The sequence below is a fragment of the Chiloscyllium plagiosum genome, chromosome 5, assembly GCF_004010195.1.
Source record: "Chiloscyllium plagiosum isolate BGI_BamShark_2017 chromosome 5, ASM401019v2, whole genome shotgun sequence".
NCBI classification, from domain to species: Eukaryota; Metazoa; Chordata; class Chondrichthyes; order Orectolobiformes; family Hemiscylliidae; genus Chiloscyllium; species Chiloscyllium plagiosum.
The window spans coordinates 117633729-117659661 of NC_057714.1; the positions used below are offsets into that span (position 1 = coordinate 117633729).

Consider the following 25933-nt stretch of genomic DNA (forward strand, 5'->3'; position numbering starts at 1 on the left):
TTTGTATCATCGGCAAACTTCGCTAGAATTCCCCCGGTTCCCTCATCCAAATCATTAATATATATTGCGAACAGCTGTGGCCCCAGCACCGAACCCTGCGGGACACCGTTCGTCACCGGCTGCCATTCTGAAAAAGGACCTTTTATCCCAACTCTCTGCCTTCTGTTAGACAGCGAATCCTCAATCCATCCCAGCAGCTCACCTCGAACACCATGGGCCCTCACCTTGCTCAGCAGCCTCCCGTGTGGCACCTTATCAAAGGCCTTTTGAAAGTCTAGATAGACCACATCCACTGGGTTTCCCTGGTCTAACCTACTTGTTACCTCTTCAAAAAATTCCAACAGGTTTGTTAGGCATGACCTCCCTTTACTAAATCCATGTTGACTTGTTCTAATCAGACTCTGCTCTTCCAAGAATTTAGAAACCTCATCCTTAATGATGGATTCTAGAATTTTACCAACAACCGAGGTTAAGCTGATAGTGTTGTGTAGTGTCACCACTCTTCAGTCCATCTTCAAACACAATATTAGGCCTGAAAAATGAAACAATAACATTCATCTTATAGTCTTATCTTAAAGTTAGATAGTCTTTGGAAACCCTTTCACTTGTGGCTCAGTCATGGGCTTGGATTAGTGTCCTCTGCCCCGATATCTTGAATCCCTGTGGCCAAACCAATAACACTGCTTTGCCATGCTACGAGAACAAACAGGTGTCTCTCCAGTCCCATCTCACTTCCACCAATGCCTCCCAATTACTTCAAATTCCACATGAACACTTCTGTTTTTCTCCCCCAGTTGCCTGACTTGTAAATTCTCATTTTATACATAACTTCTGTCCCTTTGTCAGTCTTCTTGCTTTATTTCTACCTGAAGTGAGTTGTTTCTTAATAGTATTTAAAACACCACTTTTAAAAGGAAGTGTTACCATTGAGAAATGTTGATCACAATGATGCTTGTTGGTTATGGTCCAGTTTTTTTTGTATGTTGCTGGCTGGACCAACATTTGTAGCCAATCTCTCATTGCTCTAAGGAAGGGGGTCAGGAGCTGCCATCCTGAATTGTTCAGGGGTGCTTTGGTTAGATGGCTGATTTGTTGAAGTAGTCTCTCTCTCTCATGAGAAAGCAGCCTGTGGTATTATATATGCTTGGAATTTTTTGTTAACTGTTGTAGTCCTTCTGGTGTAGGTACAGCCACAATGCTACCTGGAAGGGGTTTCCATGATTTTGACCCAGTGACACTGATTACCAAGTCAGGATGGTGAGGTTTGTAGCTACAAATTTACACCTCACTTTCACATCGGTCTGGTTCTGTTCCTGACATGATCTCTCATGGAAACACGCTTGGTCCCCCTAGCTTGATAAAAGTGGCTGATTTCCTGATGCAGTGTCTCTCTCATGAAAAGCAGCCTTTGGTATTATATATATACTTTGATTTTTTTTCTTTAACTGCTGCAATGCTTTAGCTGTAGGTACAGCCAGAGTTCTATCTAGAAGGGGTTTCCACAATTTAACCCAGTGACACTGATTACCAAGTCAGGATATGCTGAATTATGAGGTTAAATTGTGGTTGAAAATATTGCCACTGCACGTCATTAACTACAGCACCTCATTATGAGTTACTGGCCATGAGTGGGATCATGAGGGGTGGACTTGTATGAAGTTCTGACCAAGTGTTACCAGTCTTGATTTTGACTGACATTTTTGGAACAAAGTTGTAAATAATGTTCATTGCAAAAAGCTGCATAGTTCCAATAACCATCCTCTGTGTTCTTGGAGCCCTGTTCTCCCAGCACTCCAATTTCATCTGTGATGAAAAGTAAAATCATAACCTCCTTTGGAAGGAATCTGATGGGAACAGTATTTCTGTTGGGAAGGGAAATACCATGATTGAAGATTGTGTGGGATCGGGATTGGTTCCGGCTGACTAGCACTCGACCTTTTGGAGCCAGTGAATGGAAAAGGGATTAAGGATACAGCTCAGGATAGGGGTTGAATGGATTGAACTGATGTATGAAATATTTGGAGTGGATTGAGCGCGAGTCATAGTTTTCATTGAATGAGAGCATGATGGCAGGAGTTCTGATCCTTTTATCTCAATCCTTCATCCTCCACCCTACTTTTAAGATCACTGACGTTAAGTGTAGAGCTGATCGAATCACCCTCTAAATCAACGCAGCCTTGAAGTGTATAAAGTTAAAAATCACACAACACAAGGTTATAGTCCAACAGGTTTAATTGGAAGAACTAGCTTTCAGAGCACTGCTCCTTCATCATGTGGTTGTCACAATCACCTGATGAAGGAGCAGCGCTCCGAAAGCTAGTGCTTCCAATTAAACCTGTTGGACTATAACCTGATGTTGTGTGATTTTTAACTTTGTACACCCCAGTCCAACATCAGCATCTCCATATCTTGAAGTGTTTAAGATTTGGCATCAAGTAGGGGAGTACATATACCCAGTCAGATGTGTCTTGACTATAGGACTGAAAGTTGTTGAAGGCTACTTTTCTTCATCTTTTGATAAACACACAATTCTAACTTTCAAAAAAATGTGTGCAATCAAATGTTTTATTTTGTCTTGTTTTCTTCCTTGTAGAGACAAATGAAAGATTGAGAGAAACCACTGTGGACTATTGTTGGGAAATGGATCGATACACTGAGTTAAAACTTGCGTTGAAAAAGTGGGAGACTTTGTTCTTTGAGAGAAACAGACGGAAACCAACTAAGGTAGTCACTGAGTATAGAAAACCAATCACAAACACTTTATGATTGAAGTAATGGCTGTGAATGTCACTAGCTTCACAGTTTCCAATAAGAGTTAGTTCCGGACAGGTTGCCAGCAGAAGTCATTTGAAACAGGAACAGAATAGCAGGAAAAACTAGGTAGGTCCCGCAGAAAAAGCAGTGTCAGTGTTTCTGGTCCAGTGATCCTTCTTCAGAACTTCCAAAAAATAGTCTAAGATCCCCTTACCTGTTGGAGTATTAAAATGAATTTGCGCTACCTTTCACAGCCTTGTGACATCCAGCAGTGTTTCAATCAGTGAATACAATTTTAAAATATTCACTGATCTGCATACTTGAAAAGGGCCTGTACAGTGTGTGAAAAGAATGACCTTTTTAAACTGTGGGTTTTTTCACATAGTTATTCTGCAGCTATCTTCAAGAGAATTTATACATTTTCGAAAGGTGTAAATGGCTGACCACCTAATGATGATGGACACATAAAGAAAATGTTACGTCCTCTAAATCTGCAATAGCTTGTATTAAATTGGAGAAATACCTTGCATTCATGTTTTATTCACTCATAGTCTCCGGTCTTTGGGTGTGAACCAAATTAGACTCACTAGTACCCTCGTTACCCTTGAGTTTTATTGTCTGAAAAACTATCAATAATCTTATCCTCACAATCCTTGTTTCTTCAATCTCTAAATAACTAGTTGAATTGGTATAATTGCACTCATGAAAAAAAAGAGTTCAATAAATTCTGCCATGCTGCTCCTCTATCTGAAATTTTGTTTTTGTTTTAGTCATAAATTCTTCGGCAATCCGAGTGTTACTATTTTGATGACTCTTACATTTATTGAATTTTAGACAAGAAATAGTTTTGGACCAAATCGATTTCCCTTCACCTTATTACTTCAAATAGCAGTATGCTCATGTCCTCCTTGTTCTAAGCTAATCTTGTGGTGGATGGTCTGTCATGATTGTATTAAATGATAGAACAGGCTTAACAGGCTGAGTGGCCTATTCCTGTTCCTATGTTCTGGCCTGGTACACCATTTAATTTGGTCTTCTGTTTCTTTTTCCCCCTGTAGGATTTGGCACATACCTGTGTTGCTAGTCATGCAAATCAATTTGGTCTCATCTGGAAATTTACAGACAATTCATGACGTTTTAAAACTATGACTTTATGGAGGGAATGCAATATGTGGTGCAGATCAGGCTAATCTGGTATATGTGTGGCTGCTGCAAGTAGCCATTTGTAATAAGTATGATTTCAAATTGTGATCTTTTAATTTTGTGTAATAAAGCTGCTCTGTCTGTCCAAGAAAACTTACTGTTCCTCAACGTTTTCCTCTGTAGGTTGATGTGGCTTGTGCTTCAGAAGAGACTCAAAGTAAGTAATGTATGAAAGGAATATGTCTTGTTACCTTAATCCAGAGAATTTATTGGTAGTGGATGGAAGGGAAAGAATGCATTGGACCGACCTTTACTTGCATAATCTGGTTGCAGGGAAAATATCCATGTAACATGTATCACACAGTAAACAAAGTTTCTCCTCTGCAGCTTTTTCTGATTTCTTGTTGTTCTCAAGCCTTTCTGAGCTGTAGGTTTTTATTGTCAATGGATTGTGTTGGCACAGATAAATTAGCTTGTATGTTTTGCTTGATAGAAATAAAAGCCTAAGGTTGCTTTACTAAGCCGTAAAGAAGGAAGGGAAGTGGTTTGGGAAAATTTGAGAAGGAAATGTTACAGAGGGGAGGGCATTCGGAAGGCAAGGGATTCCAGAAAAAAAGTAAAAGCCTTAGTGGAACAGCGATGCTGAGGAAAGAATTACAGTTTGGTGGAGGGGCAGTTGGAGCAAATATGACAACACTCTTGCCATTCTGTAGCTGGAGAAGTGACAGAGGCCAGGAGTGTGAGGGAGCTGAGGAAGAATGCTTCAGTTTTGATATATTAAACTAAAGGAAGTTTTTACTCTGATTATGCTTGATCTTCCCCTGCCTAACCCTAACTTTATCCAACCAAGTAACTTGACTAAGTGAATAGGTCCTCTACTTAGGCCAGTACTAAAGACAGTCAAGACGGAATGCAAGGCAGCAGCTTGATAACAGTTGTAACTTATTAATGTTTTTCTCTTATTTTTTCCTTTATCTGCTTGGCTTGGAAACATGGGGGTTTCACTCGTCAAAATGTAGAAGAATTTGCACATCTCTGTGATATCACAATACTGTCACCAAATATTTCCAACCTTTGTCTTTTATAGAAAGTGCTAACTCTTCCTTGGGTTGGGATGGTTGCAATAATGCTGGCTGCTGGAAACCACTCAGGACCATTATTTGATTGTGAGGTTACGCATTGAATGTTCCCGAAAGGCATATCAATGGAGTTCACCATATCGACCTTGGTTTTTATTTGATGTCCATAAGTATACACTTTTAGCAAAGATTACTGAATGAGGGGCATGAGGAGGAAGAGTTGTGCCTTTTTATAGTTCCCTCTTTGTTTTGTCCAGGGAAGTATGAAGTCAACCTTGTATCCTGTTGTGTGGGGATAAAAAGATCCTTGCCCCCTGAAGATCAAAAAACTGATCCTGTGATTTCTCGGGCTGTGTGACTCTCACATAATTCGTTAATTGACCAACTGAACCATCTTTACACAAATGCTAACAAATAACGTGGGTGACTGCCATTCCTTGGTTGATTAATGCCTTGATTAATGAGCGTCAACTATGCTCAAATGTAAACAAAGCTTGTCAGTTTACTGTCAGTCATTGCCTCACTGGTGGATTTTCCATGGCAATATCTCCTACCAATCAGAGTCCATTTGTTAATCAATCAGCACTCTTTTTATAATGGTATTCTTGCAACTCTCCCAAGGATTGCAAGATGAAAAGACTTAATGTCTCCCTTTTTTCCCCCCCAGTAATATTAACACACAATTTCTGAAATAACCCAAAATATTGTCTGAATTTTCTGGCATGGCTGGAGGGTGACTGTTTTTTTAAGTAATTCTAGTGTATATAAAGAGGATCTGAACTTCAAGACCGGAAATTCCCAACCCCACTATGGGTCAGCTGGAATTGTATATGGTAAAATAACGTATCTGAAAGACGAGAATGCAACCCGTTCCATCTTGCATGGATGGTGCCCGACTAATGTGGATCGAACTTGTTTATATTGTGTTGTCTTGGAACTGAGTTCACTGATATTAATGTATTGGATTAAACCATTTACATCCCAGGGCACACTAATAATCCATGTTTTTTTGAATTCACAGAATTGTATAGAGAATATAGAACTATCAAGCAAAATAGGGAGGGACATACTACAGAGAACAATCAACGTCCACCGGTGAGTGGGAGTAAGCCCTTGATGAAAACTAGCCAAAATGAGGAGGTAAGTCTAGATTTCTGCATTATGTCCATTTTCTTTGCTTCTTTTCCCATAATATGTCCCTGCGTAGAATATTCCTCATGGAATTTTGTGCAGCAAAAATCAAAAATTCTGTCTGCCTCCAGGTAACCAGTCATTTACAGAATATTGTGGCTTAAGTAGCAGGACAGGCTGTGATCTCTGACAGAGAGACTACTTAGTGAAGCGATTGATTCTGCTTTTCAGCCAATAAAGATAGATGTTTGCCTTTCCAAACTTTTAGCTGTCTCTGATTTGTAGCTTTTATGTTCCTTTTTTAATAATTGGATTTGAACTGTCAATGTCTCTTTTCCACCAACATGTAGAACAAGGGATACCTCCGGTTATGTTAAAGGTTGATGGGGTAAGCTGTTAATGATGGAGTGCCACAGGCATCTGTGCTGGGGCCTCAACTATTCACAATCCATATTAACAACTTGGATGAAGGAGCCGACGTTATTGTAGCCAAACTTATTGACAGTATGGTAAATAGAAAAAGCAATTTGTGAAGAGGCTAAAATGGGCTTATACAGAGGTTAGGTGAGTGGGAAATATTGACTGATGAAATATAATGCAGTCAAACACAGATCTCCATTTTGGCAGCAAAAGCAGAAACGCAAGATCTTGTTTCAATGAAGAGAGATGACAGCACTGTGGTACAGAGCGACCGGTATCCTTGCACATAGATCACAAAAATAAACATATAACTCAGAAGGCAAGCAGAATCTTTAACTTTATTTCAAGGCAATAGAGTATAAAAGTAGACGTACAAAGAGATTTGGGTGTCCTTGCACACCAGTTGATGAAAGACAGGCAGGTGCAGCAAGCAACGAAGATGGCACATGATAGAGGGGCCTTCATTGCAAGGCACTTTTGAGTTTAGAAGTAAGAATGTCTTACTGCAGTCATTACTACAACCTTAGACGACATTGGTGAGATCATGTGGTATTCTGGTTTCCTTAAGAACAGACATACTTCCGTTGGAAGTAGTTTAGAAAATGTTCACAAGGCCATGATGAAGGTGCTGCCCTTTGAGGAAAGGTTGAACAGGTTGGGCTAGTACTCAGCGAAGGTTAGAAGAATGAGAGGTGATCTTATTGAAACATGTAAGATCCTAAAGAAGCTTGACTCCAAGGATGTTTCTTCTGGAGGGAGTTGGGAGCAGCAAATTGGCATGGATTAGAATTGATTGACTGAGGGGAAGCATTTTTCCAGGTGGCAGGCAGTGACCAGTGGGTTAAGATCATAAGATGTAGGAGCAGAAACAGACCATTGAGCCCATGGTGTCTTCTCCACCTTTTCAATGAATCACAGCTGATTTGATAATCCTCAACTCCACCTTCTTGTTTTTGTCTCCATAACTCTTGATTCCCTTAATGATTAAAAGTCTAGTTATCTCAGCCTTAAAGATACGTAATGAGTCCGCCTCTATAGCCTCTATGTTAAACAATTCCACAGATTTGCCAGCTTTTGCAAGAAGAAATTCCTCCTCACATTTAAATGTGCAACCCATTATCCATTTAGCCCTCTGGTCGTAGACATTTAAAGACTGGGTGGAGCAAAGGAGGTTTCATGGTAACTTTGACATGGTAACTTCAAGAACGGCTTCTTCTCCCCTGATCAGACTGCTGAACAGACCTCTCGTATATCAGAATTGATCTTTGTAACTTCTCTGTAACTGTAACACTACATTCTGTGTTACGTTCTGTCTGGATAGCACGTAAGGCCTGTTTCCACACTGTAGGTAATCTAGTCTAATCTAAACAATACTTGTTGCTGCATTTCGCACATCGGACAATAATAAATCAAATCCAACAAGTCTGAGTGAGTGAGGAGACACATGGCAGATGCAGTACAATGTGGCTAAAATTGAGTAAATACTTTGTTGTGAATTACAGACAGGAAGAGTATTATTTAATGAAGTATTGGGAAATGTAGATGTACAAAGAGGTTTGGGTGTCCTTGTACACCAGTTAATGAAAGACAGGCAGGTGCAGCAAACAATGAAGATGGCACATGATAGAGGGGCCTTCATTGCAAGACACTTTGAGTTTAGAAATAAGATTGTCTTGCTGCAGTCATACAGGGCTGAAAATGTGTTGCTGGAAAAGCGCAGGGCTTATGCCCGAAACGTCGATTCTCCTGTTCCCTGGATGCTGCCTGACCTGCTGCGCTTTTCCAGCAACACATTTTCAGCTCTGATCTCCAGCATCTGCAGACCTCACTTTCTCCTGCAGTCATACAGGGTCTTGTTGGGACCACACCGGAAGTAATGTGTATGATGTTGGTCTTCCTTCCTAAGAGAGAATATTCTTGGCACAGAGAGATTAACTGGACTAATAACAGAGATGGCAAGATGATCTTTTTGAATATAGATGGTTCGATTTGGCCTGTATTCGCTACAGTTAAGAGAGATGAGATAAAAGGTGAAACAATTCTAACAAGGAGGAAGCTAGATGCAGGGAGTATGATTTTCCTGGTTGAAAACTCAAGAACTGGGGGACACAGACTCAGGATAGTGTTGACTGATGAAATATAATGCAGCCAAACACAGATCTCTATTTTGGCAGCAAAAACAGAAAAGCGGGATATTTCAGGGTAGGGCATTTCCGACTGAGATGAGGAAAACAATTCTTCATTCAAAAGATAGTGTATCTGTGGAATACTTTACCACAGAAATCACTGAATATTGTCAAGAACGAGATAAATTTTTTAGATATGGCATCGAGAGGTAGAGGGAGAAAATGGAAATGTGGCTTTGAGATTTAGGTTCAACTGTTGTCATATTGAGTGGTGGAACAAACTCAAATGACTGGCTGCTTCCTCCTAGTTCTATGTAACGAGGAACACAGTTAAAAATTAAGATAGAGATGGTATTTCCTCTGCGGATCTTTATGATTCTCTTTCTCCAGACAGCGATGGAGGTTGGGTCTTTGTCTTTATCTTTGTGTCACTAGACTTGTATATGTTCAGACCTTTGACAAGGAAGTCTCTGGCTATGTGGGACAGACAGGAAAATGAAGTTATGGGCACACTCAAACTAACCATGATGCAGCCATTACTATTGAATGATGGAGCAGACTCCATGGACTGATTGACTCAGTCCTGCTGTTTATGCAGGGTTTTTTGAATTTCACTGCTATTATGTAGACACATGACTCCAAATGCATTGATGGGGGTAGATAATTATTTGCTCTAGTAGGGAAAGCCAAACAATGTGGAAAACATTTAATATTTGAGCCATTCAGAATTTGTTTTACACAAGGGGCATGGTGTTCTAACCAGCAAGAATAAGTCACTGTCATTTGGTCCATCCGTTGTTTGGTAACTGGCATGAATCACGTCATTTTGTAACTGGATAACTGGTTGAGCCTTCCAACATCATGTAAGCAACTATTGGTCATCTTTTGAGATGGCTGTAACTGAGGAGGGAATCTAGTTTGTTTTTAAAAAAAAATAAATTTAGCTGATTTATCTCTCCAGGCTTCTAAGTGTGATATTTGGGGATTACATCTTAATCGTCAGAACAGAAAGTTTCAGGAGCTCACACCGAAGGAGCACGGTGCTCTAAAAGCATCGGCACAGTATTATGGAATGAAATTAAAGGAGAAACTTGGAACATCAGGAAAGGTAAGTGTTACTTCCTTTGCTGCTTCCCACCCTCTGTATCACACGTATGAAACCGTCTACCCTGACTAAGGAGGGTACAGTTGCAGTTACTTCAGTTGTGCTGTATCTATCTCTGTGGAACGTGTTGGTGTTGGATTATCCTGGTAACACGGCTGATATCAGACCCTTGGTAAACAGTCACAGGAACTTTGAAAAGCTCTCTTTCGAGAGGGAGTCAGGAGAGTGGAATGTGTTTTTTTTCTGTCACAAACTTGACACAGTCCACAAATTATTTGAAACCGGAGAACTTTAGGGGGTACTGGGAAGAAGGAAGTGAGTGAGTTTAGAGTTGGGTACTTTATCTGGAAGAATAAAACATAAAGTTGATGGGTCATTTGGCTTGTTTCCGTCATTCTCTTGATGAATTCAGAGAAAGTACAACAAAGCTGAGTACTGGAGCTGCAAAATCAGCGAGTTTAGTTACAAGAGACTACATAGTTTTAGCCGCTTGGTTTTAAATGTTTTGAACTTTAGTACAGCTGTACAAGTAAAAGACCAGAGCAAAAACAGTGAATGTCTTTTTTTTTAAATATCTGAAAGGAAAGGCCAATTTCTCTCCGTAAGTCGCTGACTTCAAGGAGGACGCAGATATCCAAAGAGATCGATGATGGAGAGAATGGCCCAGTTGTTGGGGGACACCCTGTCACCCCCAAGCCTGCTGAAGATCTGCAGCTTGTATCTCAAGACTCTCCAGATGGATCTGATCAACTAAAATTTCAGCATCCAGTCATGAAAGGTATTTCTCCATCAAAAGTGCTCCGAACCCAGACAAGGACTCCCCAGTCTATTAATAAACTACAGCAATTACAGCAGTGTGTGTCTCGGAGATTATCCTCGATTGATCGTGGCTGGTTGGACAGATGCCAGGAGAGAACACAACCAGATGTTGAATTGCCCATATTGGGCAGACTTTCACTCCCAGCCAGTGGTAAATACAGTCTTGACTCTGATCATGGGAAACCTCCTTCATTCGGTGACTCTACTCCCCAAGTTGATCACAAGCCTCAAAATGTGAATGACACAATACAGGTAGCCAGTGAGCAGCCTCTGCAACTAAGTGATTCCCCAACAGTCAATAAGGGGTCCTGTACAGTGACTGCTACATCTCCCTCAGCTGGTGATACACCCTCCTCATTGGGTAATGTCTCTTTAAAAGTTAGACATGATGAGCTATCCGTTTCCTCGAGTGATTTTCAGGATTCTGAAAAGCCTCCAGAATTAGGGAATGGCTATTTCCGAGATGATCATGCTTGCCAAAAATATGTTGACACGGGGAAAATGCAGATTCTAACAAGAACTGGTTTGGAACATCAATTGTACATTAATTCAGTGACCAGTGAAGAGAGAAATTGCAATGCCCCAGAATCTTTGCAGGAAAATTATGATGAAGGAGAGAGAGAGACTGATTGTGAGCAGTCTAAAGTGATAAATACTAGGAAAGGTACACAAGACCTAAAGAGAAGCAGTAAGAAGCGACGGAGAACATTGGCAGCAGACGGAGTGAGTGCTGACGCTTGTGAAGATCTCAATGGCAATGCCAAGAAACGCAGAAAAACAACTAAACCTTCAAACACTACCACAGCTGAGATGGTGAAGAAGCAAATCCTCAAAGCCAATTGCAGAACTGTGCTGGACGACAGCAGTCCACCAGCGAATGAGGATGAGGGGAAGCCAAAACCCGAGCTGCCAAAGGAGAATCTCTACGGAGATGTGGAAGAAGGGAACATCTGTTCAGAGGCTCAGAAGAGCAGTGGCATGAGGTAGGTACAGACATTGACCTAACAAGCAATATCAGAGGTATATGAGAAAGATGTACTCAATTTTGTTTTGCTTTCTATTTTAATGCTCGATTCAACGGAACAAATTCTTACTTTGGTTGCAGTTGTAGTTATCTATTACGAGACCAAGCCTAAGATGGAACTATTTGTCCTTCCCAGTTAGAAGAAATGCCATTATATAGTTCCGCCTAGGAACCCTCCAACCACAAGGGATGAACTCGGATTTCACCAGTTTCCTCATTTCCCCTCCCCCCCCCCACCCTGTCTCAGTCAAATCCATCAAATACAGCACCGCTGCTGCCTGACCTGCTGCGCTTTTCCAGCAACACATTTCCAGCTCTGATCTCCAGCATCTGCAGACCTCACTTTCTCCTCATTATATAGTTCAGGCTAGTAAATGTGATCTTTTGGGCTGTTTCTTCAGGGCTTTTTTAGGTGCATTGATCTCATTTCTCATGCAAGGTGTATGAAATATCTTTCTATAACCTTGCTATACTTGAGCTGCTAGGGATCATAGTTGATTGAACTTAACTGAAAAGCAAAGGTGGATGGCAAGTCAGAAGGCTGCCTTTTTTTCATACTCCATACAACAAATGACTAAAAGAATGAGAGCAAAATTAGAGTACAAGAGAAAGCTAACAAGAAATAAAGATAGTAAGAGTTTCTAATCATAATTCTATTAATTTTAAAATAGTTATGGAAACAGGCCTTGTATAAAACTTAAAGTTCTTAATTAGAGTAAGGCAAATTTTGAAGATACGAGACAAGAACTGTCAAAAATTGATTGGAATAGACTGTTTGCGGGTAAAGGGACAACCGGCAAGAGGGCGCTTTCAGAAGTGTGATAACAAGTTCAGAAGCATTATCTTCCTGTTCGAGAGAAGGCTAAGGTTGGTAAGAGTGGACCAATGAATGAATAAAGATATTGAGGCTCTGGTCAAGCATAAGGAAGGGCTGTATATTAGGTATAGATAGCTGGGATCAACTGAATTTCTTGAGGAATAACAGAGGTGCAGAGTCATTCTTGAGAGGGAAATCAGGAAGGCAGAAAGGGAATATGAGATTGCCTTAGCAGATAAGGTTAAGGATGATTCAAAGACATTCTACAAATTCATTAAGAGCAAAAGAGCAAGACGGGAGAGAATAGGGCCCCTTAAAGATCAATGAGGTTGTCTATCTGTAGAACCACAGGAGATGAGAGAGATACTAAATTAATATTTTGTCAGTTTTTATTGTTGAGACAGAAATGGAGGAACTCGGAAATAAATATTGATGTTTTAAAAATAGTCCCCATTACAGAAGACGAAGTGCTGGAGGACTTATAAAACATTAAGGTGGCTAAATTTCTAGGACCTGATCAAATGTATCCCTGGACAGCATGGGAAGTTAAAGAAGAAATTGCAGGACCTCTATCAGAGATATTTGTATCATCTACAGCCACGAGTGAGGTAACAGAGGACTGGAGGATGGCTAATGTTGTACCTATATTTAAGAAAACCAAAGACAAATGAGTCTGACATCAGTGGTGGGGAAGTTGTTGAAGGGGATTCTGAGAAATAGGATTTACATGCATTTGGAGAGGCAAGGACTGATTCGGGATAGTCAGCATGGCTTTGAGCTCGGAAAATAATGTCTGACAAACTTGATGGAATTCTTTGAGGGCAAAGTGTTAACTGTTATCCACATGGACTTTAGTAAGGCCTTTGACAAAGTTCCGCTGTAGATGGAAAATGTTAGACGTTGTTATTAAGGACAATAGAGCAGGTTACTTTAAAAAAATCAAGGTAATCTGGTGGAGTCATAGTTTTGTGAAAGGGGAAAGCTTATCTAATTAATTTATTGGAGTTCTTCAAAGAAGTAATGTGCAGTGGGTAAAAGGAGAATGAGTGGATGCAGTATACTGCAAACCGACTGAGAAAAGGATTTCTGTTGTAGATGTTTACATTGTAGTCGTGTTGAGTCTTGACTGCTTGATCAATCTTCACTACTATTACTTTTGGCTTTGCTTATAATCTGTTGTAGAGTTGCACCACCTAAAAAAGATGGAAACTTTGTGAGAATCAACCTTAAGAAGAAATCACACGTCAGAGGTGGAGTGTTACGAGGAACGTATCTTCGCAAACAGGTACTGCATTTAAGTTACTTTCTGCGGTAGAACTTGTTGTTCACGACGCTTCTTTTGATGAATATAAAACTAGTAGCTTCTCCTTTTTTGAGGTATGGAAGTTTGAAAACAATGCAATTGTGTTCTTCCTGGTTTTTATTAATATTAATATGGTTATTAATATTTGGATAGCTGCAGGTTTTTCAGTATTTGAAAGATGATTTTAAAAGGGCAAGGACCTGACTATTGACATTAGCAGTGATGTGATTGATCAGAAAAAAAACACACCTTTTGAATTTTATCTGTTGCCTGAGATGCAATCAATCAAATCTGTACGTTTCACTCAGGGAATGAACCAAAACTTGGCTATGTAGTTAACATGAACATCTGCCTGTTTGCCAGAAAAGCATCAACTTAGAGCATATTGTGTTGACGAGTCACTGTCTTTGTGGACCCAGGCTAATACTTTGTGGATATGACTTCAAATCCAGCTCAGCAGCAGCTGATTGAATTTAAATTCACTTCATCAAATTTGGAATTGAAAACCAATCTCTGTGACAGGGACCATAATAACTCTCCTCGATTGTTGTAAAACCCACCTAATTCATTGATCTTTTAAGGAAGGAAATCAGCCGTTGTAACCCATCTGGCCTCCGTGTCGTTCCAGACCCAGCAAAATATGGTTGGTTCTCAACCACAGTCTGAAGTGGCCTAGTGGGCTCCTCAGTTCAAGGCCAATTAGGGAAAGGTAACAAATACTGCTATTGCCAGCGACATGCACAGCCGCTGTTTTCCCTTTCTTTCAATATGGACGCTCAGCAGGTCTGGCAGCATCTGTGGAGAGAAATCAGCACTAACGTTTCTGGGCCACTCACCCTTCCTTCAAACAGGAGCGGAAACGTTAGCTCTGATTTCTGTCCAAAGATGCTGCCAGACCTGCTGAGCGTTTCCAGCAATTTCTATTTTTGTTTCTGATTTCCAGCATCCACAGTTGTAGAGTCGTACAGTCATACAGCATGGAAATAGATCCTTCGGTCCAAGCGCGACACAATCCCAAACTGAACTAGTCCTTCCTACCTGCTCCAGACCCATATCCCTTCAAACCTTTCCTATTCATGTATCCATTCCAAATGTCTTTTAAATGTTGTAATTGTTTTGGTTTTGAAAACAAATGTAGTTTACTAATGTGCCTTTCTGATGTTATGGATTTCCAAAGGCCTGGAAGCAGAAGTGGAATTTAAAAGGGGAACGTTTTGGTGGTGGTGCTGGTCAATTCAGCAGAAAGGGAGACACGTGTTTCCGCTGTGGAGTAGCAGGTCACTGGGCCAAGAACTGCAGCAGTCAGGGTAAGTGTATTCAGTCATACCATTCTTGCCTTTCAGAGGTTGGACATTGTGCTTTTTTTTTAAAAAGGAGACTTGTGTTGACTTTTATAGTAATGAGGGGAGACCCCAGGTGGCAGCCCTACCTGACCAGGCAGGAGCTCTATCAAGCAGCATGATGTGACAGTCCGGAATCCATGTTCTGCTTGGCTGAAATGATACCACCAACCCCTGCCAAACCTCCCTACCCCCCCCCTCCCCCACTCCCCTCCAGGCCTGTGGTTGATATCAGAATTAATGTTTTGGATCAGGGTCGGCTGTGAATTCCTGATGTTCCTGTATTCTGCTGCTTGTTCTGGTTCACACCTCAGTTGGTGCCAAAAGGCTGATTGTTGAGATTGAGAGAGTGCAGAATGACATCCTGACAGCTGTAAATTCGAGTAATTCTGTTTTATCTGTGTCCGCTGGGGACGACTTAAGAGAAGTTAAGCTGGTATGTGCTGAAACAAATGAAGCCAGTGGGAAGAAAGTGGTTCTGTCATCCAAACTGGAATCATTTAGAGATTTGTTATCTCAGATCTTCAGCTGCTATTTGCTTGTGCTTAGAAGAAGACAAAAGTATAAACTTTTAATTTAAGAAATTTTATAGGAATTTAATCCCTTTTGTTTTGATTGGGGTGAAGAGATTGGAGTAAGGGTGCTATTTAACGAGTATCTATGAAAACGGGTTATACCCATCCATTATTCTCTTTTCAAAAATTGGAATGAGAGTATTTCTCATTCTCCAGCAGCTTGTCAGTGAGAGAAAGTGAAGCGTATTAAAAAATCTACTGCCTGGCTCTAGATTTGTTTGTGACATATGGGGTTCCAATTCTGTCTTTTGCATCCTGAAGGAGTAAGTACAAAGACAATCAGCAACTGAAATTAACTTGAAACAGTAAGTCATAGAAAGCTGGAGGATCTACAAGGGAATCACAGCACTTGATCCACACAGTATGGAATGAGTTTATTTCCTCTGATCAGAAGCCACAACAGCTGCACCCCCACCCCCCCCCCCCCAAACCCAAACATCCCCCCCAATCCATGCGCTCTATTTTCTCCCCATTCCAAATGTGAAGTAACTTTGGCAGTAAGCTGGAGAAACGTGTTCAGTCTGAATGGACTTGAACACATCGATATTTCAAGATTCAGCTTATTATAAAATCTGTCATGTTTCAAATCTCCTTTTCTTTACTCAGACAGCAGTAAGGGTATGGAATGCTTTGCCTGCAACGGTAGCAGATTCGCCAACTTTAAGTGCATTTAAGTCGTCATTGGACAAACATATGGATGTACATGGAATAGTGTAGGTTAGATGGACTTCAGATTGGTATGACTGGTCGGTGCAATATCGAGGGCTGAAGGGCCTGTACTGCACTGTAATGTTCTATGTTGTATGAAAAGGTGCCCTGGCAATATTAATCAGTGGCTTCAGAATTTTATGGCTCCTGTCCAAAAAAGCAATTAACAGGCCTGCACGCTCAATAAAGGACTTTGCTGGTCTAAGAGGAAAGAAATACATGTCTGGCTGCTGCTGGAAGCAATGTTCACAGACTGTGCAATCTGAGTGGAACTGACTTTAACATGTAAATCATCAGAAGAATTGTACAATGGTTGCAGCAGAGAAGGAGCTCATTCAGCCCATGGTATGTGTTCCTGTTGCACAAGCGCAAATCACCTAGCACCTCCATCATCACCTTTTCTTTTTCCGGAGCTTTCCTGGGTCTTTGTCTCCCCCCGCCACCCCACCGTCTTTTGGTCCATCTTTCTGGTGCAGACAGCTCTTTCAGTACTGCCCTATGCCTGAGCACCCTGATACCTGGCAGCTTATGCTGTGTCAACCAACTGTCTGAATCCTTTTAGTAAATGACCATGGAACAGCTCCTCATGATGTTGGATGACCGTTGTCACCTTGCTCACCTCCATTTGAAAGTTTTTGTTTCTTCCACAAACAAAAAATTGTTATTTTTGAAAACGCTGCATTTGTAATCAAGGAGCGTGGTACATGATAAGTCTTTGTTTACACTTGTAGAAGGTTAGTCATAGGGATGTACAGCACGGAAACAGACCCTTCGGTCCAACTCGTCCATGTCGAACAGATATCCCAACCCAATCTAGCCAGCACCCGGCCCATATCCCTCCCAACCCTTCCTATTCATATACCAATCCAGATGCCTTTCAAATGTTGCAATTGTACTAGCCTCCGCCACTTTCTCTGGCAGCCCATTCCATACACGTACCACACTCTGCATGAAAAAGTTGCCCCTTAGGTCTCTTTTATATCTTGCCCCTCTCACCCTAAACCTATGCCCTCTAGTTCTGGACTCCCCCACCCTAGGGAAAAGACTTTGTCTATTCACCCTATCAATGCCCCTCATGATTTTATAAACCTCTATAAGGTCACCCGTCAGCCTCCGATGCTCCAGGGAAAACAGCCCTAGCCTATTCAACCTCTCCCGATAGCAGGAAGTCTGATGCGACACGGGAAATGCTAAATATGGAATACTAAGAACACCGTTTTAAAGGGGAACCCCATTTCCAATAGTACCCTTGTAAAATCATCCTTTATTTTATTCTGCATTTCCTCATTACTCCTGCTAAAGTAAATAATTTCACTTCTCTACATTAAATTTTGTCCTCAATGTACATGTCCAAACTACTAGCCTGTCTTTGCCCTCTTGAAGTTTATCACTGTCTTCCTTGCAGTTCTGTAAACTTTCACTATTCGGGCTATTGCCCTGGAAGGACTACTGATGTGGGAAGAGATGTTCCCCTATTAAATGTTTGTCTCCAGCCAGAAATACTGAAGTGCCTTTCTATCACCTTTCCAATTACAAAATGACCAAAGTCCTTTGCACAACTTGAATGAGCTGCCAGAGGATGTGGTGGAGGCTGGTACAATTGCAACATTTAAGAGGCATTTGGATGGGTATATGAATAGGAAGGGTTTGGAGGGATATGGGCCGGTTGCTGGCAGGTGGGACTAGATTGGGTTGGGATATCTGGTCGGCATGAAGAGTTTGGGCCGAAGGGTCTGTTTCCATGCTGTACATCTCTATGACTCTATAACTTAGTAATGCCCTTAGCCTCTATTACACTTATAGTTTGCTTTCTCTCTAGACCAAACTTGCACATTACAGTAACCCTTGCTAACTAACCTCCATGTCTCTGGACAGGGAATCTTACAGCGTGGAAGTGATACTAAACACCATTGCACATTTCTGAACAGTGCAGTAACTGTGGCAATGTCATGCTTTGTTTCAGGAGTTAACACCGGGTTTAAAGCAGTATCTGAGGAGAAAGTGGAAATGTCTGAGATGATAGATGATGACATTGCCCCATTACCAACCCTGGAGGAAGTAGCCCGTTTGACATCAATGTGTAACACTGAGAGGGGTAAGAGAGATGACTGAGAAACAAATGGTTCAGGTTTCAATAAAAACGAGTTTAATTTTCAATGTACAATGTAAAGGAAGAGAGTGGAGCAAAATAAAATGTAAAACCTTTTTAAAAAGCACATTAGGTGTGCAGTTGAATGGAAGGATCCTGTTGGTGTGATTCACTGTTAGCATGACTAAAGAATCACATTGATTCTTGCATTTGGGCAACCTGCAGTTTGGAATAGAATGAGGCTTGTAAGTACTGCAAAACAAATGAAAATCCAAAGGTAGAGGGGACAGGTACACTTTAGTTATGTTCTCCATGATCAATGAATGGATTGGTTTCCCTCAAAGGCCATGGGATTTTTCTCATCAGTGGGTGGTGTTGATAATTAATAGAGTGGAACCGTTTATGGATACACTCGGGAAATCTCCTATTAGGCCAGTCTGATCCTGTATGGGCCATCTTTCATGTCTAATAATGTCGGATATGAGTTAGTTAAAATTGACCGCATAGTTTACCCATTTGTAACATCATTAGAAATGAAAATTGGTTGGGGATAAATCATGAGCAAGTCTCCCACCTCACAGAAGCTGTTGAAATGAACCCTTTTTCCCTATTTTATTACTACTTAGGGCTGCTGACTCTGAAAGTGGTCCTTATTACATGTCTGTGTCACTGTTTTAACCTTTTAACCAGGACCATGTTCTTGGCTATCACATTTTCATTGCAGGCATCTCGGCTCCAGATAATACAAGGGCACAGTTTGAACCGGGGTCTGCTGCTGAGCTTCAAATGAACACTGCATGTCCGACATTTGAGAAACCAGAAGCTCCCCCAGCAGTGGAACCTCTGTACAGGCTTGGAGAGGATGGAAAGGTCATGGGTATGAGATTTAATTGAGTTTTAACAAACCATCTTCTGCTACTTCATCAATGATCTTTTTTAAAATTTATTCATGGCATGAGGGTGTCGCTGGCTGGGCCAGCATTTATTGCCCATCCCTAATTATCCAGAGGGCAACCACTTTGCTGTGTCTGGAGTCACATGTAGGCTATGGGATTTCCTTCCCTAAAGGACATTAGTGAGCCAGGTGGGTCTTTAATGATAATCAGCATTGGTTATATGATCATTGTTAGACTATTAATTGCAGATTTTAATGGAATTCAAATTCCACCATTCACTGCAATGGGTCTTCAGAACATTATTTGTGTCTCTGGATAAATAGACTAGTGATAATGACACTAAGCCATTGCATCCTCTTCATACGGTCAGAAATGGGGATGTTTACCAAGGATTGGTTATGCAATATTCGGCACCATTTGCGACTCCTCCAGTCATGAAACAGTCCATGTTCGTATGCAACAAGGCCTGGAAAACATCTAGGCTGGGGCTGACAAGTGGCAAGTAACATTTGCAACACAGACTGCCAGGCAATGACCATCTCCAGTAAGAGGCAGTTTAACCACTGCTCCTTGACATTCAATGATGTTACCATCACTGAATCTCCAACTATTAACATTATGAAGATTACCATTGACCAGAAAGTCAACTCGACTGGCCACATAAATCCAGTGGCTGCAAAAGCAAGTCAGAGACTGGGAGTACTGCAATGAGTAACTCACCTCCTGACTCCCCAAAGCCTGTCCACTTACTACAAGGCACAAGTCAAGAGTGTGGTGGAATACTCCCCACTCAAGAAGCTTGACACCATCCAGCAGTCTGCATGATTGGAACCACATCTACAAGCATCCAGCACTGTGATGCTCAGAAGCAGCAGTGTGTACTAGCTACAAGATGCACCAAATTCATCAAGAATCCTCAGACAGCACCTTCCAAACCTACAACCACTTCCATCTAGAAGGACAAGGGAACACTAATACAAGGGAACACTACTATCAACAAGTTCCTCTCCAACCCACTCATCATCCTGACTTGGAAATCTATCGCTGTTCCTCCACGGTCATTGGGACAAATACCTGGAATTTCCTCCCTTAAGTGCGTTGTAGGTCAACCGACAGTATATGGATTGCAGCAGTTTAAGAAGGTAGCTCATCACCACCTTCTCAAAGGCAGCTAGAAATTGGCTGACCAGCATTTATTGCCTATGACACCCCACGTCCCATGAATGAATTTATTTAAAAAAAAGCCCCTTCACATTCTAATATTTGTAAGCTATCCTTGCCAGAAAGTATATGTGAGCTTGGTGTAAGAGATAAGATCATGTTTCCAAATAGTTCCATTATCACCTCTGCAGGAGATTGCATGTTGATGTCCATGTGCAGCACTGCAAGGGAAGATGTAATAGAGTAGTGGAGAGAGACCGTCTTTGTAATGTTAAGTTATCTGGCTGCCTAATTTTATTCTTAGTAATGGGTGAATATAAATGAATCTCTGTCTATTACTGACATTATAACCATTGGCAACTTTTTCATGCAGATGTTATAAAATGAGTAGCCAGAGGAAATGGTGGAGGCTGGTACAATTACAACATCGAAAAGGCATCTGGATGGTTACATGAATAGGAAGGGTTTAGAGGGATATGGGCAAATGGAACTAGATTAATTTAGGAGATCAGGTCGGCATGGATAAATTGGATCGAAGGCTCTGTTTCCGTGCTGTATAACTCTATAACAGTGACTCTGATTTGTTATGGAACACAAATGAATAACCACTGTCTTTTCTGTCGGTTGAGATCCCCACAAATAGGACAGTCCTTTACAATCAACCCAAAGGGACAGTGTAACAAGTGACTGATGTTGAGTGAAGCTTTAATTACGGAAAAATATGTATTAATATTGGTCATGTGATGTAGACATTATTGGCAAGACCAACATTTTGTGTCATTCCTAATTGCAGTTGAGAAGGTAGTGGTGAGCTGCTGGCTTGAATTGCTCCAATCCATTGAGTATAGGGACACCTACCATGATTTGGATAAGGAGTTCCAGAATTTTGAGCCAGTTGTAGGGAAGGAACAACAACACAATTTCAAGTCAGGGTGGGGTGTGACTTGGAATAGAAATTGGTGTTCTAATTGGTAGAGGTTGAAAATGCTGGGGAAGCATCCTCTGAGTTGGTGCAGTGGAGCTTGTAGTTAGATGGGTTGCCAATCATGTGGACTACTTTCCTTTGGGGAAATTTGAATTAACCATAAGGAAGGAAAGGTTTTGTATTTCTATAGAATATCTTAGGGTGTGTCAAACAGTGTTCACTGTTGTCAGGTGAAACATGTAGCAGCCAATTTCCAAAGGACGTGCTGTCTCAAACAGCAGTATTTGATGATGATTGAGGAATAAATATTAGTAGGACACCAGAGATAAGTTCTCTGCTTTTCCTTGAAATGGTACCAGGCAGTCTTTTGCTTTGTCCTGTTGAGTGTTTGGTTCCATGGTTTAATGATTTGTCTGAAAGTGTAGGACTATGTACTGTCAGCCTGAGGTTTTTGTACTCCGGTTTTGGAATGGGATTTGTGACCTGGTGATGTGTGCTACCAGCTCAGGCTCCGGATTTGGGCAACACTACATTTATTAATTTTTTTTTTAAACTCTCTTTGTCAGCTACTCCGGCAGAGGTATTTGAAGCCCTGACAGAGCTCGGGTACCATTCATTCAGACCAGGCCAGGAATTAACCGTGATGAGAATTTTATCAGGTATGTCAGAAAGAACAAACTGGTTCAGGCAGTGACCATGTTTCAGTAACATACATATGGCAATAGTGGTGCAGTCTCTCCAGCTAGGAAGTCTGCTTATACTGTAACCATTGGCACTATGTGGAAACCCACACTGTCAAATAAAGTTCTGCAAACAGGAATAAATGACATAGCCACTCAATATGAAGGCTGCGAGACGTGAGAAGCAAGGCGAGGAAAGGCTTCATCTGTGTGACGGCTTTACTGAATTATTCGTTTCCTTGTGACAATTAGAATGAGTCATATCTCCTCTGCTTCAGCATGTGAAGTAACTTCAAACTTTGTTTGAACCAGCACTTTGTGAACTGGCACACTTGATTAAACCAGCAAAAATTATATACCTCAAATAGCAGACATTTACTGTATTATTGCAATCTTCACAATGTCTGAGTAGTCAGCTGAGAGTGCGAGTGAGAAGTCTCTCTGACAGTACATTTTAAAAAAAATTTAAGGCAAAGTTGCATCATTACTTAAGTGATTTATGTTGTAAATAAAGTATAACAGGGATGTGTATACCTGCATTACTCTGTGTTTTTACATTGATTATGTGGACCTCTTGATCAACCAGAATTTTTGATAACTGGTACACTCCTGGTCCCATAGGTGCTGGTCAATAAAAAGTTTGCTGTACAACTTAAGTAGTTAATTAAAATGTAACACTTGAATACAACATTTTCAGAGGTGCCTAATGTTCTTGTCTGGTGTCTGTTCTGTCCATTGTCACCAAACTAGGTCTTTCTACTTTGGTTGTGCTCTCCACCGGAATGGGGAAATCATTTTGCTACCAATTACCTGCATACCTGTATGCCAAGAGGTCAAAGTGCATCACCTTGGTGATTTCACCTCTTGTCTCACTGATGGATGATCAGGTGAGATTTTCAGTTTATTTTCTTTATCGTATAGTGTATCTGTTTTTAAAGAGTGACCCTCACTACATTCACACATTTAGAAAATGTAACAGCATCTGTTCATAACCCAGAGGATCATTACACTCGAGTCCTGTTCTGTCTAACTCCTAACTCGACAAATTATGAAGTATGTTTTACCCTAACAGATGATGTACCAATCCAGCTTCAGTTACTTCTCAGTCACAAACCTAAACTATAACTCAGGCATACATTATGGTATTAGTACTCCATGCAAAGTGCTGATAGTTTAAGGTTACTAAATGGAAGCAAGGCTAAGCACTCTGAGAACTCTGAAATATAAACAAAATGCTGGAAATGCACAGCAGGTCAGGCATCATCTGTCACAAGGTCTTTCAGATGGGGCTGAAAAGCCTGGTTATCTGTTTTGCAGCTGTCTGTGGGATCATACTGAAACAAACTGGCTGCTGCATTTTCTTCAGTCCAACAACATTCCATCACAGAATCCTGACTGTCTGTCTACAGCTGAGGATCAGTATCGATCAGAATCCGACTGAACCAGCTTTACAAATATTGCAGCCACCAGGAGCAAACGTGGAGAAGTTCAGCAGGCCCGGCACTGTCTGTGGAGAGAGAAACCGAGTTCATGTTTCGATGCCAGTATGATTTCTACAGAACTCGGAAATCAGAACTGACCTAACTGAACCAATAATTGCCCCATCTATCTACTGTCAGTTATCAGGGAAGTGATGGAAGGTGTGCAGTTGCTTAGCCATGAGCTATTCACTGACATTCAGTTTGGATTTTCCTAAGGCCTATTAGCTGCTGATCTTATTTGTATCTTTAATTTTAATTGTGGTTTTAAAAAAAAACCTGAACTCCATAGGTGAGTTAAGAGTGATTCCCCTTGACATCAAGCAGCACTTGACTGAGTATGGATTCTTGGAAGCAATGGGAATAATGACAGTCACTCCACTGATTGGAATAATATGTAACACAAAGGTTACAGTTGCTGGAGGACATCACTGCAATCCGAGGACATCACTTCAATCCAAGGACATCACTGCAGGAATTCCTAAGTGTAGTATTCCATTTTCAGCTGTGTCATCAATGACTTTCCTTCTATTGTGAGATTAGTAGAGGGAAATGTTACCAGAGGTTTGCAGAATATTCGATATCATTTGTGATTCCTCAAATACTGAATTAGAATTAGCTTTATTGTCAGGTTTATTGTCCCTCATTAGGTACAAAGTAGCTAGGTAAAACTTTTATATACAGAAAGAGAAATAAAGGAGAAAAAAAGTTACATTGCCTTACAGTGATTCATAGTATAAGTTATAAAGTAAGACGTAAAGTTAAAAGGATAAACATTACTTTGCAGTAGATCAGCACAGGGGCATCCACATGTGGTCTGACCGGCCTCACAAGCCTCTTACTGCCCACGGCAGTTCTGACTCCAAGCCTCCAGCTGGGTCCAGCAATAAGACATGGAGAACATTTAAGCTTTGGCTAATAAGTGGCAAGTAACACTTTCACTCTTCTAAACCCACAAACTTGACCACCTGGAAGGGCAAGGGCAGTAGGTGCCTGGGACCATCACCTGCATGATCCCTGTCAAGACACCTGCCATCCTGACTTGGAATCCTATCAATATCACAGAACTTCCTTTGTAACAGCAATGTGGTGTTCCGAGACCTCAGGGACTGCAGCACATCAAGAAGTCAGCACACCACCTTTTCTGAGACGATGAGGGATGGGAATAATGATATAGCTAGTGATGCCCAGATCCTCCGGAAAAAAAATAAAAATGAAAGAAGTACTTGGTTGGATGTGAACTGCTTTGGGATAGCCTCATAGAGTCTCAACAGTGTGGAAACATGCCCTTCGGCCTAACAAGTCCACACTGACCCTCTGAAGAGTATCCCAGCCAGACCCATCCCCCTACCCTATTACTCTACATTTTCCCCTGACTAATTCACCTAACCTACACATCCCTGCACACTATGAGCAATTTAGCACAGCCAATTCACTTCACCTGCACATCTTAGGATTTTGGGAGGAAACCGGAGCACCCAGAGCAGACCCACGCAGACAAGGGGAAAATGTGCAAACTCCACACAGACTCTCGCCCGAGGCTGGAATTGAACCCAGGTCCCTGGTGCTGTGAGGCCTAAGGGCAGAATAAAATCACTGATCTATTGTTTGCTTTATATCAGGTATGAGAATAACTTTTAAATCTTGAAAGGAACAACAAGCAATATGCAACATCAGCACAGGAGAAGGCAATTCAATCTATCCTGTTCATGCTGACTTTATGCAGGAGCAAATCACTGAGAGGCAATCCCCGGCCTTTTCCCCGTGACTCTACAAATTGTTCCTTTTCAGAGAGTAGTCCCTCTTGAATCCTTTGATTGAACTTGTCTCGACCACATACTCATGTCGAACATTCCAGACCGTAACCAGTTGCTGCATGAAAATGTTTCTCCTCCTGTCACCATTACTACTTTTACCAATTATCTTATACCTGTGATCTCTTTTGATGCTTGCAGCATTGGAAAGTTTCTCCCTGTCTACTCAATCCAGAACCCTCATGATTTTGAACAGCTCTATCAGATCTCCCTCAATCTCTCTTCTCCAAGGAGAACAACCCCAGGTTTTCTGTTCTGCAACTGAAGTTCCTCATCACTGGAATATAGTGGATCTTCTTTATTCTCTGTCTCATCCCTTCACTTCCTTTGTCATGTATGACCACGAACTGGATGCAATACTACGTTTGAGGTTGAACCAGTATTTTGTACAGGTTTAAAATAACAACCTTTGTTGTGGTTCTGTTCGCCGAGCTGGGAATTTGTGTTGCAGACATTTCGTCCCCTGTCTAGGTGACATCCTCAGTGCTTGGGAGCCTCCTTTGAAGCGCTTCTGTGATGTTTCCTCTGGCATTTATAGTGATTTGT

At 41.2% G+C, this 25933-nt stretch overlaps 1 protein-coding gene across 2 annotated transcripts in view; it reads left to right on the top strand.

Annotated features, from left to right (window-relative positions):
* recql4 (RecQ helicase-like 4) overlaps positions 1-25933 on the top strand; it is a 75764-nt gene that overhangs the window by 1614 nt on the left and 48217 nt on the right. Inside the window, exons 2-12 of one of the 2 annotated variants that reach the window (XM_043690894.1) lie at positions 2594-2724; positions 4081-4114; positions 5998-6116; positions 9615-9761; positions 10341-11560; positions 13601-13703; positions 14899-15028; positions 18308-18439; positions 19158-19310; positions 21982-22074; positions 22846-22982. In XM_043690894.1, the coding sequence (XP_043546829.1) occupies positions 2641-2724; positions 4081-4114; positions 5998-6116; positions 9615-9761; positions 10341-11560; positions 13601-13703; positions 14899-15028; positions 18308-18439; positions 19158-19310; positions 21982-22074; positions 22846-22982 (2352 nt within the window). In that variant the 5' untranslated portion in view covers positions 2594-2640. The remainder of the gene's footprint in view (positions 1-2593; positions 2725-4080; positions 4115-5997; positions 6117-9614; positions 9762-10340; positions 11561-13600; positions 13704-14898; positions 15029-18307; positions 18440-19157; positions 19311-21981; positions 22075-22845; positions 22983-25933) is intronic. The other variant, XM_043690895.1, reaches the window with a different exon arrangement.